This window comes from Arachis ipaensis, chromosome B03 (assembly GCF_000816755.2).
Source record: "Arachis ipaensis cultivar K30076 chromosome B03, Araip1.1, whole genome shotgun sequence".
Taxonomy (NCBI): domain Eukaryota; kingdom Viridiplantae; phylum Streptophyta; class Magnoliopsida; order Fabales; family Fabaceae; genus Arachis; species Arachis ipaensis.
Window position 1 is genome coordinate 48,029,114 of NC_029787.2, and position 21,169 is coordinate 48,050,282.

The window sequence follows — 21,169 nt, forward strand, 5'->3', positions numbered from 1 at the left end:
ATTAGATTTTATTAAATGAAAATCAAAAGATGTTATGAAAGAAGAGTATTGATAAACTTTACAAATATAGAATATATTAGTATATACATATATAAATATATTTTAATACAAAATATTTTAAAAATGACAAGTATAATCTTTTACTTTAAAATAAATATAAAACATATAAATACATATTTTAATTATTTTATATTTTAATTTATATTTAATAAATCAATAATTTACAAAAATATAGTACATTCATTAAGCACAATAATTTGTGCTTATTTTACACTTACCCTAAATAAATGGAAGAACAAAAATAGACTATTGATAATGATAGAGGTAAGCACATGCGTCATGGTGATTGGTGACTGAGTGGTTAAGACATAAAGTGGGGTTTAGGACTTTGCACTTGTTGCAGCTATATAAGGAACCCAAGTGTGACTTCTTGTCAAGTATTGCAAATTTGCAATTGAACTCAAGGTGCGAACTCTTAAGCACAGAAAGCAGCAAAGGAGGAGCGAGTGGCGAAGAAAAGATTCTAAAATGAGCAGCAGCGCCGGCAAGTTGGTGTGCGTCACCGGTGCTTCCGGTTACATTGCTTCATGGATCGTCAAGTTTCTTCTTAATCGCGGTTACACTGTCAAGGCCACCGTCCGTGACACAAGTGCGTACCATCACAACTTTTTTTTTTTAATTATTTATTTACTTATTTATTTTTCTCTTCAAAATGTGTTTCTCTTATAAACATGCAGATGATCCGAGAAAGGTAGAGCACTTAACTAAGCTTGAGGGCGCCAAGGAGAGGCTTCAGTTGTTCAAGGCGAATCTTCTAGAAGAAGGTTCTTTCGACGCCGTCGTTCAAGGCTGTGATGGTGTCTTTCATACTGCATCTCCCTTTTATCATGATGTCAAGGATCCACAGGTTAGGGCTCCTTCCATTATCGTGCATTTCTATCTTTGATTCTTCTCTTCTTTTCATGACATTGCATTTCCTTTTTGTGTTTCTTCAGGCTGAATTATTGGATCCGGCGCTGAAAGGAACCCTAAATGTTCTTCAATCATGTGCGAAATCGCCGTCTGTGAAGCGTGTGGTTTTAACTTCTTCAATGGCTGCAGTTTCATATAATGGAAAGCCTCGGACTCCTGAAGTAGTAGTTGATGAGACTTGGTTTTCCGATCCAGATTTCTGTAGGGAGTCGAAGGTATTTGCTCTGTCTCCAAAGCACTTTTGAGCTTCAAATTTGTTATCATATTAGCCCAATTAGGCCAAATTAGTAGAACTGGAATAGCTGTGATACATTGTTGCGATTTGTTATGTGTATTATTAGATCATTTATACTCGAATCTCTCTTAACTAACCTCATTGGGAGTCTTCTTAGGTCTCTTTCAAACCCTAGCGACTGGTTTAACTTCCATCTTCTCCTGACCGGACTGGTCTTCACCCCATATGCCTAAACCTACTAAGGTTTCACTATCTCATGCGCTCTTTCATTATTCTGTCCATTCTTGTAGGACCACTAATCCATCCTCAGTTCGGCCATACTAAGCTTTTGTTCATAGCTGGTGGCAATCCAATAAACTTTACTCTTAAATTTTAAAGATGTTTTTTTGGTCAGACACTCCTCTACTTTGAGCTGCCCATTTGAATCTTATGGATTAATACAATCAAGATATTTAAATCTCTTGACCTGGGATAGAAAGTAGCATAAATAGTTTAATAATTATAAATTGCTCATTAAGGGAAAAGTGAAGAATTGTTTGAATTTTGTTTCTTTGAGTAGTGTATTTTGCTTTTGATGGAAGTCCTATATTATGTGATTCAACAAAATTCTTCAACACAATTGGTCTAAATATTTTGTTTTTACTTCCTCTTCCCTTGAGTAAGGATTGTATTGATATTATCCCTCAAATGCTCTGGATTTACCTGGCTAACTGCAGCTTTCATGTCAGTATTTTATTAGCTTATTTATACTTTTCTGGGTTATGCAGTTGTAGGTATGTCAAGATTTCGCATTACTCTATTTTATTGTTAACCTTATTTTGAACATTGTCTTCCCACCACCATTATTATTTGCTGTAAGGGCAAATCATTTTTAATTCACCAAGAACTAATTTTAATTGCTAAACTTATCCTGGGTACTTACAGTCCCCACTCTATGTTTGGTGTTAAGTTCTCTCTTGATGTATCATTGTATCTTTGTAGTCCTTGTTACTCTTTTTATCGGATTGTGTGCTTAGTAAAAAGAAATAAATTATGTCAGCTTAAAGCAATGTTTCAGATGTCATAAGGTTTTTCTGTAACATTCCAGTCACCAATACCATACTCACCATGAAACCCCAATTACTCCCTTATAACACTTCCCACATCACCATTTTGTTTCCCCTCCTGTAATTTTTTTCCCTTTGTGACTTCTTTAATGAACTCTTTGAATTATTCTCAAAATTTCAGCTTTTGTTGTACCTCATGTTCTACGTTGAATTCATGCACACTTATCATCTTGATTGACACGAAATGAAAAATTATAAGGCTACCTTCAATCACTAATCTGATAGAAACTTCTAGATTTAGTTGGGCCTTAATAAAACTTATTGTGGAGCAACTTTTGGCAGCTTAGGTTGGACTTGAGATAGGTTTTGTGAGAGGAAGAGTCTCTTTAACACCTGTTAACACTTCTACACATTCATATCAATGGGCTCAAATCCAAAAGGGATCTCTTGGTAGTATAATCTATTTCCACTGTTATTCCTCCTGGAGGCTTGTGGTTTGACCTAACCTTTTATGTGAAAGCCTTTCCTTACCCTATACTTTTTGTGTCCAACCAATGTAATAGTTGTTTGATATGCTATAGAAGCTCAATTTGCTTGCCATATCCCATTTTCCTTTACATATACCATTATTTATTTTTTCAGATGTGGTATGTGCTTTCAAAGACATTGGCTGAAGATGCTGCCTGGAAATTCGCAAAAGAAAACAACATTGACATCGTCACTATAAACCCAGCAATGGTTATTGGGCCTCTTTTGCAACCAGTACTTAACACAAGTGCTGCTGCAGTTTTGAATGTAACTAATGGTAATTTTGAAAATTCTAGTTTCTGCAATGCTTCATCTGTGTTAAATGAGTTTGATACTACTTAAGTCAACTACATCTTTTTTATTAAGCAAATTGAGAAAGGGAAATAAAAACCTGGAAATAAAAATCGAAAAAGAATATCTGAAGGAGGGTTATAAAAGTTTATATATAGTATGTGAATTTAATCATATCACTTGTTGAGTTGAGAATATATTCTCCTCCTCCTCCTTACCAATACCTCTGTACCTCACCCATGTAATACATTCTAATCCTATTCCCCTCTCCTAATCTCATTATTAATCAAAGTCCTAAACATTTTTAACTTGAATAATTGTCTCAGCAATTCTTTTACTTGCTCTCTTGTTATTTCATTGATTTCTTCAATTTGTTGGTTGTATATTTAGTTATTTTCTGAATATTAGTTGTTCCTTTGTGGTTCAAATATTTTTGTTTTTCCATTGACAAGACCTCTCCATGTGCTTAATAGAGGAAAATCCTTCACCTCCTTGATACAGGTGCACAGACATTTCCAAATGCTACTTTTGGATGGGTCAATGTGAAAGATGTTGCAAATGCTCATATTCAGGCGTATGAAATTCCTTCAGCTAGTGGGAGATATTGTTTGGTAGAGAGAGTAGTACATTTCTCGGAGCTTGTGAAAATTTTACGTGATTTATACCCAACATTACCCCTTCCACAGAGGTATGTTTAATTATTTGATTTCCTTTAAGAATGCATACAATTCCATGTTTTCTGAATCAATTTCTTTTGAAGCTTTTATTGTCTGATTGAAACTTTAAACTTCTTAAAAGATTCGTCGTTGATTTCATTATAGTGTTTATTTATTGTCTATCTAAAATGTAATTCCAAAGTTCTAGAAAGTCGGGCACGGAACTTTTAGAACTAGACAACTAGTACAACTCGGGGTTCTTATAGTGATAATTTAATTGAATTTGGACTAATCTTGTAAATTGAAATATTGCTGGATTTAGGTTATATGAATTTTGGATGTGAGAATGATGGTTAGTTGTCAAGCAATGGGCATGGGAATAGTTGTAATGTTAGTAGGATACCACATATAAGGCTCCTTCTAGTCCATTCTGTTCGTAAGTTCTTGTGATATGACAATGCACAATATTTTGCTTTTTACTTACATGAGGCCCTACAATATTACATAGCTTGGTTGGTTTGTCTTTTTTTTCCCTTAATGGGGATGGGGTGGGATGCGGTGGGGTGAGGGCTGTGGTGTAGTACTCTTGTTTTAATTCAATATTGTTTCAAAGTTAAATTTAAAATCTGTAAGGTCATGTGATTTCTGATATTACTGTTAGCCGCTCAGCGTGCAGTGTCTCAACACTCAATAGTTGGTGTTATAACTCTGATCTTCTAAGGTTTTATTCCCTTTTCTTACCGTGCTTTTTATTATGCAAGTTGAAGGGTCTGTATCTCACTTCTATTTCTCTCTTTCCTTAAAAGACAGACCTTATAGTAACTATGTGTTTATTGAAAGCTAGTAACTAATTTATATTTAAAAGAATTTCCTAATTTGTAGACTATTCGTACAAAATTCCTTAATTCATTGCATACATGTTCTATATGATGTTTTTGTCCACTTTTGTTGTTCCACATTTACAAAATTTAAACAATTCTAATTTTCTTTTGTTGATTTTATAATATCACCGTATTATCATTGTTATCAGGCCCGCCGATGATAAGCCGTATGTGCCAACATATCAAGTTTCAAAAGAAAGGGCAAAGAGCTTGGGGCTTGAATTTATTCCTTTGGAAGTGAGCCTCAAGGAGACCGTCGAAAGCTTGAAAGAAAAGAAATTCGCCAACTTTTAATTCATCGTATATTAGTAGAGGAGATAATGTTTAGTTGTGTATTTGAATGTACTTGCTCATGACACTAATGCAATAAATGGAAATAGTACTTGTACTGCAGGTTGCAGATAATGGAATAAAAGTTTGGAAGTAATGTCGATATGAATCTAGCATGTTGGTGCTCACACTAGTTCCCTTTGAATATAATAGAAGGGATTACTTAAATAAAGATACTTATTTCATTTTTTATTAAAAGATGTTTTTGTGTTGTGTTTTAATCAATATTCTGAAAATTGGTTCGAACCGGTTGGTTGAACTGGTCGAATCGGAACCGCTAATAAATACGGTTCAGACAAAAAGTAAAACCATCAGTTTCGAAAATTGGAGTTGGATTGTCGAACTGGCTGAATTGATCGGTCGAACCGAATCATGACCTGGCCGGTTTTTGAAATTTGGGTAAAATGCTGTGTTTTGCATGCTGAAAGGGCCAAAGGAGAACCCTAGTCACCTATGGAGACATAGACCCATTCCTCTCCTCTCTAGTCTCCACTCTCACCTCTCATGTCTCCAGTTTGACTCACTTCGAGCTTCCAGTGCAACTTTCGTCCAGTCACCGCTGCTGTCCCAACTTCCTTTGTGCTAACGTCAGTTAGCTCTGTTTGCTAAGCCACAAACCATCGCGAAGTCAGCCTTCGAAAATTGCAGCCATCGCAGGGGAGGAGGGAACTTTTGTTGCGTCGCCACCGTGCCTCCATCGTTGCCAATCCATCACCGCAGCTGCTAGGGTTTGTTGGAGTTGCGCAAAGCCATCGTCGTCGCTATCACGTGAGGAAGGAAGTGAGAGAGACCGAAGCTGCGAGAGAGGAGAAGTTACCCCCGCTGAAAGCCGCTGCTGAAGACCTCATGATAAAAGCGGTTCTGCTTGAATCTTTGAAAGTTGTTATGGTTTTCCTACTATTGTTGCGATCTACTACTTTCTTTGCAATTGTCTCTAAGCATACTTGATTTTCTGGATTTAGAGTTATTTTTTATTGAATTTCTGGATTTGAATCTTGAATTCGTGCTTGATCTGCAATTTCTATCTGATTCTTCTTATTGTTGTTGTGGTTGAAATTCAAAATTGAAATATGATTCTTCTTCTTTGTCAATTTCATATTCCGGACATGTTGATTTGTGAACTGATCTTGTGAAATTGAATTTGTGATCTGTTGTTGGATTTGTTGCTAAATTGCTTGTTGAATCTGAATTTGCATCGATTTCGGCCTCTCTTTTTTCTTGAATTTCTATTGATGCCGCTGCAAGTCTTGTTCTGCTGATAGCTGAGATTTAGTTGCTTCTTGATCGATTTGTGGTGGTTGCTGTTGTTGCGTTAGTCTAGCTTTAATCTCTTCCCACTCAATTTTCCATTCTGCAACTTCATTCCAGCAAATTTCTGGCAAGTTTGGACGCATATCTGGTTGGTAGCGATGATAGAACGCAATTTCGAATGTTTCCAAATTGGCAAATGGATTGAGCACCTTCCATAACTGAAACAATCTCAGAGCTTTTCCTTTCAATCCTCTTTCCACCTCTATGAATCTCTGCTCCTCAGGTGTTTCTCTAGCATTCCAGTATTGCTCAGTACATATTAAACATCCATAACCATCTTTTTCATTGAATATTGGAAATGTATCTTCAAATTGTTGAGTTATTTGTTTTTCCATGAAAAATGGAAGAAACCTCTCCACGAGAGCACCAATGTTACAACTCCCGCTTTGAGTTAGGGAGAGAAACTCCAAATTGAACCAAGTTCAATATCAATTCATTAATTCCTTTAATACATTGATAAAAGTCTCTTATCTATACTTCTTAAAGACTAAGTAATTCTAATGGTCATAACTAGTACCCTTCGTAATATTAAATCATAACATGTAGTGGCCACTGTTTATGAATATCAGAAGTATGCAAAATCAGCAGAGGATGCTGTTGTTGATGTTCTCAGAGCAGGTGTTTTATTTTCCATTTTCATTTCAAGTGGATAAATGGTTTCACTGAATTCAATTAATTTTTGTGCTGCTGAATAAGCTAAGGGATTGTGAATACTGAATGTGTGATAAAACTGTGAATATGAATAAATATGATTGATGACAAACTTGGATGTTAGCATTTTATGTTTTGTTGGTTGTTTTTGTTATTTGACTTTTGAGTTTGTATTTGAATGTGATCATAACATTCTGGTTTATATAGTACTTTTAATTTGGATGATATTTTAAAGTTTATATTAAACTATAATTATGTTTTAATGTGTTTATTTATATTTATCTATTATTTTATTATAAAACGGTTTTTTCGGTTCAACCATAGTTGAACCGGTTGAACCTACGAACCAGTAAACCAGTAACTAGAGCGGTTTGATGACCGGCTTGGTTTTCAGAACCTTGGTTTTAATTGGTTCTTGTATAATTTATTCGGTGTTCCTCATCGCATATTATTAAACTACGATAATATAGTAATATACTATCAATTAATTGGCAGACTAATACAGTTAAAATTGCTCTAATTCTTCGCACCATTCTTAAGCCATTGCCACAACATACTTCTTTATTATTATTATTATTATTATTATTATTATTATTATTATTATTATTATTATTTTGCACATTTAAAAATTCATAGATAAAATTGGAAAAATCATGAAGGGCAATCATAACTTTTGTTCCGGGGCTTACCTAGAACCGGATGATTGGGCTTGGATCAAAGGCCCAAACGGTGAGGAACGTGGACTCCAACTTGGTTGCGCCTGGGAGTCTCTATCCGAGCTGCTTTGTACGTGTGTTGGTAAACGGGGGGGTGGTACTTGCAATGACACTCTGATGCCTAAGTCAGCAAGGAGTTAATCAGGTTTTTAGAATATTGGAACTTAAGTATACCTGAGGGGTGTCAGTGTATTTATAGGTGATGAGCCAATAACCATCGTTGGAGTAGTTCCACTATTGGTGGTGGATATCTGTCTCATTTTTCTAGGGGTTGTTAGGATATCTCTTTTAGAAGTGGGTGAGAGATTTAAGGAGGCTGTTACTTATGTACATAAGTGTTATCTCCCAGCTATTGTTGAATCCGACCTCTTTGGGAAGGTCGGGTGAACGGTGAAGGCCAACCTTTTGGCTTGGGCCTTTTTGTATTGATTGGGCCAGACCATTGTGTTGGGGCAGAGTATGAACAAGGCCCCTACTCGAGTCCGATCTCTTTGCTAAGGGATTGGATTCGAGTATTGTTGGAGCTCGGAGGCGCCGAGGTCGATCTTTTCCAATCGCTTCGGAAACCGATGTGATTTTGAATCATCAATCGTTGTGTCCATTTAGGTTCTGCATTTACACGTGGGGGCAGTTACATTGGTAATTGCGCATTTCTTTAATGATTGCGTCGTTTTACTATTATGCCCCTGGTACGTTATAAATACTTTTCTCTGTTCTTTCTTTATTTTCTTTCGTCTTCTCTTTGAAGTTTCTTTTCCCTGTTCTTTCGTTTTCTTGCTCAAAGCTCCTTTTGATTTTTCGCTCGTGGGTGCTCCGCTTCTGCTATTGGAATTTCTTCTTTTTATGACTCTACAAAGGAGGTTAGTTCTTCTTATCTTGCTTTCCTTTGTTGTTCTTGCCGTATTTTCTTTATTTCTACTTTGGTATACTGTATGCCAGGAGGGGAGTTTTGGGTATATCTTTGATGCATTTTTGTTGTTTGTAGAGAGAAACTTTTGGGATTTTTGTTTTTTCCTTTTACAAAAGTCGTTTCTTTTACCGCTGCTGACTGTTTTCTTTATCTACCTTAAAAGAACTGTTTTGTCTTGGAACCCTGGTTGATGGTTTCTTTTTATTTGTGCCAATGTAGGTTTTATCAACTTCACATACATTCCTTATTTTTGAAAATGTCTTCCCGTGTTCCTGAGGCTTTGTTGCAATGGGTAGATTCTTTCGTCCTATCTGAACATCTCCTAGTAGATGATGTTTTTATAACTGAACTTAGGAAGCACCATAGGATTTGTAGTCTTGACGATGATGAGCCCAAATATGAATTAGTGGCTCCGGACCCTGAGGATTGGGTTTGTTGTGGGAGGGTTGCTGATTCTGATTCTCATTTTATCTTTATATATGATTGCCTATTCACCCGACTAAGGGTTACCTTCCCTTTCTCCGACTTTGAGGTAGAGGTGTTGTCTCATTGTAGAGTAGCTCCTTCCCAGCTTCATCCCAACTCTGGGGGTTTCATCAAGATCTTCCAGCTTGTCAGCCGAGAACTGGATTTTCTGATTTCTTTAAAGATCTTTTTCTATCTCTTTCATTTGACAAAGCTATTTAGTACTTTGAATAATAAACAACAGTGGGTATCCTTCCGAGCTATTCAAGGTCGGAAGGTATTTTCCATCTTTGATAAATCCTTTCATGATTTCAAAAACTTTTTCTTCAAGATCCAGGCTGTAGAGGGCCATCTCCCTTTTTTTCTAAACGACAATAACGAGCTCCGATTTCCACTGTACTGGTTGGAGACCTCCCCTGTAGAAAAATATGGTCTAGCCGATTTGGACAAGGTAGAGGAGGCCATTGTTGAGTTTTTCCGAGAGGTTTGGGGGTGGGCTCCAAACTTGGATACCAAAAAATTTTTTCTTGGCTCTCCGAGTTTTGTGCAGACTCAGCTAGGTAGTTTTTTGTTTCTTTGTAGCCATTTTTGATATCTTCTGACTTGTATATATTTGTCTGATGTGTATGCTAATTAATTTTGGTCCTCCTTCTAGAAATGGTAAAAAGTGGGTCGAGCGTTGCTTATTAGAAGGTGCAAGAGGCAAAAAGGAAGGCCCGCGCCCTAGCTGATGCCCAAAAAATCAGAGCTTCCAACACTCTTCCCCCCATGGGTTTGGCTTGGGGGCCTCCTTTTCCAGGCCGATTTTGGTAAACCCTATTACTGCTTCTCCTCTTCCTCTTCCTTCCCCTGTCCCCCCGGTTCAACCCTCTACATAACCTGAAAAGAAAAAACGCAATGCCTCGGAGACCGGCTCCTCTATTGCTGGGAGGTTGTTTTTGACAGTCCAAAATTTGCAAGGAAGCACATCATTCCATTCATAAAATTTTCTATGGATAATACTTCCCTTCGAAATCATCTTCAGTTTCTGTTGGGGGGCAGGCTCCAAACCTGGATACCAAGAGATTTCTTCTTGGCTTTCCGAGTTTTGTGCGGACCGACCTAGGTAGTTTTTTGTCTCTTTGTAGCTAATTTCGATAACTTCTGACTTGTATTCATTCTGACTTATATACTAATCAACTTTTTTCTTTCTTTTAGAAATGGTGAAAAGTGGGTTGAGCGCTGCTTATTACCAGAAGGTGCAGGAGGTGAAGAGGAAGGCCCGCGCCCGAGCTGACGCCAGAAAAGTCGGGACTTCTAGCACTCTTTCTTCCCATGGGTCTGGTTTGGGAACCTGCTCTTCCTAGCCGATTTTGGTAAAGTCTATTCCTACTCCTCCTCTTCCTCCTCCTGCCCCTGTCCCCCCTAGTTCAGCCCTCTCCAGAACCTGAGAAGAAAAAATGCAAGACCTCGGAGTCCGGTTCCTCTATTACTGTGGAGGCTGGCTTTGATGGTCCAAAATTTGCAAGGAAGCACATCCTTCCATATAGCCAATTTTCTATGGATGATGCTTCTCTCCGAAACCATCTTTAGGTTCTTATTCGAGGGGGAATTCAGACTGTCGGGGTCTGTACTTCTCTTCTTGATATTTTTGACAAAACTCCCTTGAGTGCTTCTCAAAAATTCATAGAGGACCTTGAAGGGAGGTGTTCCAAGGGTTACCTAAAACTGTAAGTCGATCTCGGATGAGATCTTCTGTACTGGTCGGAACTGTTGTGTCCGACTTGTTGATGGCGGCCGGAGCCGCCGTGTCTGACTTGTTGGACTTGGTGGTGGTGCTGATCCTTCGTCACCGGAGGGTGGTGGTACCTGCAAGGGACTCCGATGCTTAAGTTAGCAAGGGTATTAAGCAGGTTTTTAGTAGAATCAGAGTATGAGTTATACCTGGGTGCTCCAGTGTATTTATAATGGTAAGAAGTGACCTCTCTGGAGATAAGATAGTTATCTTATCTTATCTTATCTTTGAGTGAAATCATCTTATTTTTAGGGGAACCGCCTTTATCTTTTTGGGCTTTGGCTTCCTTTAGATTGGGCTGTGTTCCTTCGTTTTGGGCCTGCTTTGGGCTCCTTTGGCGATTTGGCCGACCTCTTTGAGAAGAGGTCGGTAATAGGCCAAACTTCTAAGAGGTCGGTCATGGGCCAACCTTCTAAGAGGTCGTCCAACCCGGTCCATTATAGCTCGAACCGATGTATGAACAGTGCCCCTGCTTGAGTTCAGACCTTTCCGTGAGATCGTGCTTTTAGAGCTTTGATCTCTTTGGGGAAGTCGTGCTCAAGCATCAGTCTGGCTTGTTTCTTCATTGCTTTGCAATCCTCACAGATTTTCTAGAGGTTTAGTACTTCCTAGTCCGACCTCCTTTGAGTGGTAGACTGGTAGTGTGGGTTTTCTACCCTTGCCTTCTGGATCACGCCTTGCTTTAAGTTTGTGTTGACAACCCTCTGCTTTGGCGAAGTTATCCTTGCGGCTTGATATTCGGGCTTTTAGTGACTTGTCCAATGAATTTTTAGTGTTCTTTATATAGAACCTTTTTTAGTCTCGAATCACGTTCGTAGCCCTGTTTGAGATTGTGCCTTCTTTGAGCGGAGTTGTATCTCTTTTAGCTAAGCACATTTGAGCTTTAAGTTGTTTCCCAACCTTTTGGCTTATTCTTTTTTGAGATCGTACTTGCGCCTCTTCTTAGCTGACGTCGACCTGTACGAGTTTGCCCCTGTTTGAGTTCGTGCTTTCAGAGCTTCGATCTCTTTGGGGAAGTCGTGCTTAAGCATCCTGACTTTGGTCGATCTTGAGTAGTTTCTCCTTGTGCGAGTCTGGTATTGCCCTTTTTAGTTTGTTGAGAGGACTTTTCAGCCTTTCTTCCGACTTGTTTGTCTTCACTGCTCGGGCTTTTTAGTCATAATCCAACAATTTTTTAGGTAGTGTTCCGATGGGGAACGTTTTTATAGTTTATTTGGATGACTTTTTAGCGCTGTTTTGATTTGTGCTTTTGCCTTTTTAAGTAGTGTCTTTTTTTCAAGACTTTGTACTTTTCAGCAAAGCATTCCTGGCCTTCCTCTGGCCGTTTGCGAGATGTCTTTGTCCCTTTTTGTGGATCTTTGTAGAGTGTCGGTACTTTTTTGTCCGACCTCTTTTGATTTTTTCTGGTTTTGTCCACTTTCTGCTTGGTCAAGGTGGTCCTTGGGGCTAACTTGTCCGACGACTTTTTAGTGTTCTCGTAGAACACTTTTTTGTTAGTCTGAACAATTTTGATAGCTTTGTCGTGGAGCCGTGGCTTTTTGGGCAAAGCTATGTCCCTTTTAGCGCACGCTTTTCGTTGGTCTAACTTCTTCTTGTCGGTCCAAGCTGTAGCTTTCGTTGGTCCGACTTCTTCTTGTCGGTCCGAGCTGTAGCTTTCGTTAGTCCGACTTCTTCTTGTCGGTCCGAGCTAAGTTATTTTTAGTAATCCATTTTATTTGGACCTTGTCAGGTCTATTTTTATGGATTACTTTTTATAACTTTTTGTAGTTTTATTGGGCCGACTTCATCATGTCGGTCCCTTCTAAGTTATTTCTAGTAATCCATTTTATTTGGACCTTGTCAGGTCTCTTTTTATGGATTACTTTTTATAATTTTTTGTAGTTTTGTTGGGCCGACTTCATCATGTCGGTCCCTTCTAAGTTATTTCTAGTAATCCTCTTTTTTTAGGGCTGGCCAGACCTCTTTCCAGGGATTTACTTTTTATAACATTGATTATTATGGTCGACTGGTCCGACTTTTTTATGTCGGTCCATTTTTAAGTTATTTCTAGCAATCCATGTTTTGTTTCAGACCTCGTCAGGCCTCTATACATGGATTTACTTTCTTATAACTTCTTGCATTAATCTGTTTTTATCACTTTCATCTTAGCCAATTTTGTCGAAATCGGACGATGAATTCTGCTTTCACTTTTTTGCTGACCTTGTCGAAATCGGGTGATAAATTCTGCTTTCATCTTTGCCGACTTTTATCGTGATCGGGCGGTGAATTTGGTTTTCACCCCGCCGACCTTGTCGTGATCAGGCAGTGAATTTTTGCGCTCAGATTAATGCGTCTTGGTAGGAAACTTTTTGGGAAATCTGCAAACTTTATTTAAATAATAAAAGTAAGATATGAATAAGAGTGTGTGCACGTTAGTGCTTACCCTTCTAGGTTGGGCAATCTTTTAGATCTCGGCCTAACGCCCTTGTTAGGTTGCAGGCATGCCATGACCTTGGTAGCTCTCGCCCCTCGAGGTCGGACACTTTGTGGTGACCTTTCCCCAGTACCTCTGAACACTTGGTATGGTTCTTACCAGTTGGCTGCTAGCTTCCCTTCTCCTGACCGACCTGTTCTGATGTCATTTCAGATTAGGATGAGATTGTTGTTTGGCGAAACTTCGCTGGATTACCTTCTGATTGTATCTTGAGGCCATTTGATGCTTTAATGCTTTCTCCCTAATCTGAGCTCTTTCTCGGACTTCTGGAAGTAGGTCGAGTTCTTCCCTTTGGATTTGGAAGTTGACCTCTTCATTGTAGAAGATCATTCTGGGGGATCCTTCTTCGATCTCTACTGGGATCATTGCCTCCATTCCGTAAGCCAATCGGAAGGGTGATTCCCCCGTGGTGAAGTGTGGAGTTATCCGATATGCCCATAGGACTTGGGGGAGCTCTTCAGCCCAAGCTCCCTTTGCATCCTGTAGTCTCCGTTTAAACTCAGCTAGTATGACTTTGTTGGCAGCTTCTTCTTGTCCATTGGCTTGTGGGTGTTCTACGGATGTGAATTGGTGCTTTATTTTCAAGTCAACCACCAACTTCTTGAAACCTGTATTCGTGAATTGAGTGCCATTGTCTGTGGTGATGGAGTAAGGAACCCCAAACCTTGTAACAATATTTCTGTACAAGAATTTCCGACTTCTTTGAGCAGTGGTATTAGCTAGGGGCTATGCCTCAATCCATTTTGTGAAGTAATCCACCTCTACAATGAGGAACTTGACTTGCCCCGATCCTTGGGGAAATAGTCCGCCCCACTTTGCGAACAGCCAAGGTGATATTACACTGATGAGCTTCTCTGGTGGGGCAATGTGGAAGTTAGCATGCTTTTGATGTAAAGCTTTGACTTTGTATTTGGGTTTTTGCTCTGTTGTTGCTTCCAAAGGGTGCCCCTGGACTTTCGTGTGAGTCCTGGGGTTTCCCTTTTACTGTTGTATCTGACACCTGACGTTTTGCTGTTATTATCCGATTTGTTTCCTTATTTTCCCGAGTTGTTTGGTAGTAACCCCATAGTTGACCTATGTCTTCTCTTCACACATTGATGAGATGTTTACTAGGATCCCAGACGGCATGTCTGACTGGCTGGATTTCATAGTTTAAATGCGTGTTACTGTGGCTGACCCTGAGTACTGTGTGCGACTTAGGAGGTTCCATAAAATTTGTAGGGATAGGGATGAGGAGAAGAATTATGAGTTGGTGTCGCCGGACCCTGAGGAGAGCGTTTGTTTTCCTTCCTTGATTCCGGGGGAACGACCTTGACCTGATATGGTTAGGACCTTTTCTTCCTCCGAGGTTGATGGATTTTGCAGTGTTTCTTGGATGAGGCTTCTATTATTGCCCCTTGGTTTGGTGTTGGCTAGTTTTGAAAGTGCATCAGCTCGGGCATTCTGTTCCCGAGGTATATGTCGGACCTCATATCCCCCGAATTGTCCGAGTTGCTCTCTGATTTTGTCTAGGGTCCCCCGAATTACCCAAGGTATTTTTTCATGGTGGGATCCTTAGCTTGGTAGCTCCCTTCTATTTGTGAGGTGACTACTTATTAATCACTGGACACGGTAAGCTCCTACCTTCTTAGCCAGCCTTAAACCAGCCAATAGTGCCTCGTATTCAGCTTGGTTATTTAGCTCGATTTGGGTTCCCTGATCGCTTTCTATAATTACACCTGTACCACTCCCGGTTTTGTTTAAAAAGTCGTCCACGTAGAGATTCAATTTTGTGGGAGTTCCCAGAGTGTCAGTGTACTCTGTAATGAAGTCGGCCAGATACTGTGATTTGATGGCTGTCCGAGCTTCATATCGAAGATCGAATTCGGATAACTCAACTGCCCACTGTAGGATTCTTCCAGCTAAGTATGTTTTCTGTAGGATGCCTTTTATGGGCTGGTTAGTTCGAACTCTGATAGTGTGAGCTTGAAAGTATGGGTGGAGTTATCGAGAGGTGAGTAGGCAAACTTTTTCTATCTTTTGATAGTTTAGTTCGGTCCCTCGTAGAGCTTTGCTTATGAAGTAGACGGGTTGTTGCCCACTTTCGTCTTCTCTGACTGAGGCTATTGCCCGACTTCCCACTACGAGGTATAATATGAGTTCTTCACTTTCGCGTGGTCTGGTAAGAATGGGTGGTTGCCCTAAGAATTTTTGAAATCTCGGAAGGCTTGTTTGCACTCCGTTGTCCTTTTCAAAACCTCTCTCCCTTTCTTACTATACCTCTTTGAGGTGTCTTTTGCAAAATGACTTAGAGATCCCTCCTCCTGCGAATCTCCATTTATCATATGAACATGTCTCTCAGGGGTGTGAGGTGGACGTTCAACTCGTCCGATCTCTTCAGTGTGAGGTGGATGTTCAACTCGCCCGACCTCTTCGGTGTGGGGTGGACGTTCAACTTGTCCGACCTCTTTGGTGTGAGGTGGCGTTCAACTTGTCTGACCTCTTTGGTGTGAGGTGGATGTTCAACTTGTCCGACCTCTTTGGTGTGAGGTGGACCTTCATCTCGTCCGACCTCTTTGGTGTGAGGTGGACCTTCATCTCTTCTTTGGTGTGAGGTGGACTTTCAACTCGTCTGACCTCTTTGGTGTGAGGTGGACCTTCAACTCGTCCGACCTCTTTGGTGTAAGGTGGACCTTCAATTCATTCGACCTCTTTGGTGTGAGGTGGATCTTCAACTCATCCGACCTCTTTGGTGTGAGGTGGTGGGATCTTCTCAGTGTTGCATATCTCTCGATAGACATCCACAAGAAACACCCGAAGAGGGGTATAATTGTGGTATTTTCTAGGCTTCTCTCCGGGTTGATCTTCTTTTTTCTTTATCCTTGTCCCAAGATGGGTTAGGAGAATCCGGTTTTTGAGCTGTCTCCCCATCGGGAGTTCTCCTCTATATTAGTATATTTTTCCGCCCTTTCTTGAACCTCGTTTAGAGATGTTGGGTACTTCTTGGATATTGATTGGCTGAAAGGTCCTTCTCTTAGGCCATTGATGAGTCCCATGATGGCCGCTTCTATTGGAAGACTTTGTATGTCCAGACATGCTTTGTTGAATCTTTCCATGTAGTTGCGAAGACTTTTCCGATCTCCTTGCTTGATCTCTAATAGGCTTGGGGCATGTTTGGCTTTGTCCTTTTGAATGGAAAATCTGGCAAGAAATTTCTTGGCCAGGTCATCGAAACTTGTGATGGATCTGGGGGGTAAAGTGTCGAACCACTTAATTGCTGTCTTTGTTAAGGTTGTTGGGAAGGCTTTGCATCGAATGGCGTCCGAGACGTCAGTGAGATACATTCTGCTTCTGAATTTACTGAGATGATGGCTTGGATCCGATATGCCGTCGTACGGGGTCATGTCGGGAGCTTTGAAGTCCTTTGGGACTTTAGCTTTCATGATTTCTTTGGTGAATGGGTCTTGATCTTTGTGGGGGCTATCTTCATGATCAAGCTGGATGGTTTTTGTTTTGAAGTTGGCTTCGAGTTTTAGGAGGTTGTCTTCTAACTCTCGACGTCACCTAGTTTCCCTCCGAAGGTCCCTCTCGGCTTCCCGTAGATGTTCAGCTTCTTGTTCCAGCTGTTCAAGGCGATTTTGTTGCTCACGGATAGTTTCCAAAATTTTTGTGTTTGGGGGTTGCTTATCTCCCCCGTTTTGAGGTGTGTCTTTGGAGGTGGCGTCTATGTCTTTGTTTGGCGTTCTGTCCACCAAACCAGAGTTGTGATCATTGTCATGGTCGTCCGCCATGGTGATGGGATGACTTCCAGGTTCTCCGGCAACGGCGCCAATGTTCAGAGGGTTACCTGAAACTGTAGGTCGATCTCGGACGAGATCTTCTGTACTTGTCGGAGCTGTTGTGTCCGACTTGTTGATGGCGGCCAGAGTCACCGTGTCCGACTTGTTGGACTTGGTGGTGCTGCTGATCCTTCGTCACCGGAGGGTGGTGGTACCTGCAAGGGACTCCGATGCTTAAGTTAGCAAGGGTATTAAGCAGGTTTTTAGTAGAATCAGAATATGAGTTATACTTGGGTGCTCCAGTGTATTTATAATGGTAAGGAGTGACCTCTCTGGAGATAAGATAGTTATCTTATCTTATCTTATCTTTGAGTGAAATCATCTTATTTTTAGGGGAACCGCCTTTATCTTTTTGGGCTTTGGCTGCCTTTAGATTGGGCTGTGTTTCTTCGTTTTGGGCCTGCTTTGGGTTCCTTTGGCAATTTGGCCGACCTCTTTGAGAAGAGGTCGGTAATGGGCCAACCTTCTAAGAGGTCGGTCATGGGCCAACCTTCTAAGAGGTCGTCCAAACCGGTCCATTATAGCTCGAACTGATGTATGAACATTGCCCCTGCTTGAGTTCAGACCTTTCCATGAGATCGTGCTTTCAGAGCTTCGATCTCTTTGGGGAAGTTGTGCTCAAGCATCTGTCTGGCTTGTTTCTTCATTGCTTTGCAATCCTCGCAGATTTTCTAGAGGTTTGGTACTTCCTAGTCTGACCTCCTTTGAGTGGTAGTGTGGGTTTTCTATCCTTGCCTTCTGGATCACGCCTTGCTTTAAGTTTGTGTTGACAACCCTCTGCTTTGGCTGCCTTTAGATTGGGCTGTGTTCCTTCATTTTGGGCTCCTTTGGCGATTTGGCCGACCTCTTTGAGAAGAGGTCGGTAATGGGCCAACCTTTTAAGAGGTCGGTCATGGGCCAACCTTCTAAGAGGTCGTCCAACCCGGTCCATTATAGCTCGAAACTGATGTATGAACAGGAGGATTGTCTTGTATCGGAAAGAGGAGAAGAGGTTGCAGGAGGAGAATGCCTGGTTGAAGGAAGAGCTTGTCCAACTCTAGGAGAGGGAAAAAAATTAATGGGACAATGTGCGATGGCTGAGGGGTTGAAGAAGAAGGCTGAGCAAAATTATGTTAGGCTCTTTTCAGATAATCTTGATCTGAAAAAACAGCTGGACCTGAATCGGGAGGCCTATCAGGACTTGGAGGACTCCGTTGTTGAGAGTTCTGAAGAGATGTTTAGGGTGTTTAAGGAACAAGTCGGAGTGATTACTTCTGACTTGGACCTTTCTCCCCTTCACCCCGATAAAGTGGTTGTTAATGGAGAGATAGTTTCTCCTCCTCGTCCTGAGACCAATTCTGATTTAAAGACTCGTGGGCAGCGCATTGTTGAATCTCCTCCTCCTGGGGTTGAGCAGATGGAAGGGTTCCTGCCGAGTTCTTTTTCTCAACCAGGTGAGGCCCTGGCCGTTCATGCCGAAGAGATCCTTCCGACCCTCTGACTTTTCCAGCTGAAATCCCGACTTCCTCTCCTGGCAACGACTTGAACCCCCTTCTTGAACCCCATTAATTGAAGCTATCATGGCCCGGCTTGTGGGCCCTTTTTATGAACTCTCTTTTATATTTGTTTGTTATATTTGTGTCGAAGGTTTCTGACACTTTACCCATTTTCATAGGATCTTAACAACAATTTTTGTTTTTGGCCTTTTTTTGGATAAGGCCTTTAACAAAGTAGTTACTTTATTATTGACGTTTACGTTTTGTTGAATGACTTTAAGGATTTTACAAAAATTTCATAAAAGGCTTTTGTTTTGAGAGCTTTAACTATGTGAAGGTTTTGAAGCTCTGAAAAACTTTTCTTTGAGTAATCTCTGGCAGAGTCTTTATGAAAAACTTTTATCATTGATTCCCTAAGGAATTCTCGTATTTCTTTATTTTTCCATTATTTTAACCTCGTATGTTCAATTTTGCTTTGCCTATTTGAATCGTTTATATAACTTAGGTTATTTTTGTGATGCATTTTACTCTACTCGGGCTTTCCGACTTGTAAGTCGTTAGCTATATTGTGCCTGAGTTTGTTATGATCGACTTTTATAACATTTTTACACTAACTTGTACCTCATTGCTTTATCTTGCCGACCACGTAGGTCGGTCAACAGATTTTTGCATTTTTTTAGCTTAAGTCAGTGCGTATCGTAATAAAGATAAATGGAAATTTTAAAGATAATGTAAAGAGAGATATTATTACTAAATGTAATATGACTTTACAAGGATGATTTTGCTACTAAGGGGTAGGAATTTCTGCCCCCTAGCCCTCGCTGTGATGCCTCGTTACAACCCCTTCTAGGAAAACCTTTTTTTTTTGGAAAAAATCATGAAGTCGGGAAAAAGAGTACACCAGAGAGTGAGGTTCGCTTCTAGCTGTAATATCTCTTCATATTGCAAGCGTGCCATGACCTAGGAAGCTCTGATCCTCCCAGATCGGACACCTTATAGTACCTTTTTCCTAGGACCTCAATTATTTTGTAAGGTCCCTTCTAGTTTGCAGCGAGCTTCCCTTCACCCGATTTGTTTGTGCCGATGTCATTTCTAATAAGAACCAAGTCCTCTAAGGCGAAGTTTCTTCGGATGACCTTTTTGTTGTATCTATTCGTCATCCTTTGCTTCAACGCTGCTTCTCTTATCTGGGCTTGTTCACGGACTTCGGGAGCAATTCGATTTCTTCCTTGTGAGCTTGAATGTTACCGACCTCGTCGTAAAATCTCACTCTTGGACTTTGTTCATTGATCTCAATGGGGATCATGGGTTCAATGCCATAGGCAAGTCGGAAAGGTGTCTCTCTAATAGTAGAATGAGGTGTAGTTGATGCACCATTATTTCGTGGTACATTTTATGCTCAATTGAGTGAATTTTATCAAATTTTCTCACATTTATTCAATGAAATAGCATGGTTTCATGACTTTATCCTAATTTGTACTTAAGAGTGAAAACATGCTTTTTAGGCCTTTAATTTGCTAATTTTAATTCACCTTTGATTCTACTAGATGCCTTGATGTGTTTGTTAGTGAATTCAGGTTGAAAAGGCTAGGAATGGATCAAAGGAGTGAAGAGAAAAACATGTAAAGTGGAAAAATCATGGAAAATCAAGGATTTGGAGTGCACATATCGACGCGCACGCGTGATAGACGCGCACGCGTGAAGATGAAGTCGCATGGCGACGCGTACGCATGACATGACGCGTAGGCGTGGGAAGTAAATTACCAAGCGACGCGTACGCGTGACCCATGCGTACGCGTCGTAACTCGCAGGTGACCTCATTAAAGTGAAAACACTGGGGGCGATTTCTGAGCTTCCCAGGCCTAAATCCAAGTCATTTATGAGCCTATTACATGCAAATTCAAGAGGAGTCAAAGGGGGGGGGGAGCACATAGTATAGTTTTTAGCATGCTTTAGTTAGTTTCTAGAGAGAGAAGCTCTCTCTTCTCTGTAGAATTAGGTTATATGTAGATTAGGATTTCTTAGATCTAGGTTTAATTCATGCTTTGATTTACTTTTCCTTTCTAATTTCTTTTTCCTTTACCTTTGCTTTCCTAGTTTAGTATTTTACTCTTTGTATTTGTTCACTTTGTTGTTGATGCACTCTTGTTTCTTCTATTTTTTTTAATGCAATTTATGTTTGATTTTCTTTATTGTTTAATTGCTTTGTTATTATTATTTTCTTGCATTTGGTAGTGTTAGATTTATATCTCTTGCAATTTTATTTTGCTTTCCTTTTATGCCTTCCAAGTGTTTGATTAAATGCCTGAAAGGATGTTAGAGTAGATTTTTGTGTTCTTGGCTTATGATGGTAACTTAGGTGAACTTGAGTTGCTAATGTCCAAATGATTGATAATTGATATCCATTGACACTAGCTTTCACTAAGTTAATTAGTGAGTGGCTAGGACTTATGGATTGGGATTGATAAAGCTCATTTGACTTTCCTTCACTTGTTAGAGGATGACTTAATGAGATTAATCCTTGCAATTATCATATTGTGGTTAGTAACAAGGATAAAGATCCTTAACCATCAACCCTTGCCAAGACCTTTTTATTATTTGATTTCATTTACTTTCTTGCCATTTATTTTTCTTGTT

At 40.1% G+C, this 21,169-nt stretch overlaps 1 protein-coding gene and 1 long non-coding RNA gene across 2 annotated transcripts; both read left to right on the forward strand.

The window, feature by feature from the left end:
* LOC107630463 (cinnamoyl-CoA reductase 1) lies at window positions 368–5,127 on the forward strand. The gene is made up of 6 exons (XM_016333601.2): window positions 368–649; window positions 738–907; window positions 996–1,187; window positions 2,896–3,058; window positions 3,574–3,760; window positions 4,759–5,127. Exons 1-6 carry the CDS (start codon window positions 529–531, stop codon window positions 4,901–4,903), a joined length of 978 nt encoding a protein of 325 aa, XP_016189087.1. The 5' UTR covers window positions 368–528; the 3' UTR covers window positions 4,904–5,127.
* Window positions 3,767–4,421, forward strand: LOC110270164. The gene is made up of 2 exons (XR_002359356.1): window positions 3,767–3,972; window positions 4,086–4,421. It is a non-coding gene; the product is annotated as an uncharacterized LOC110270164 (long non-coding RNA).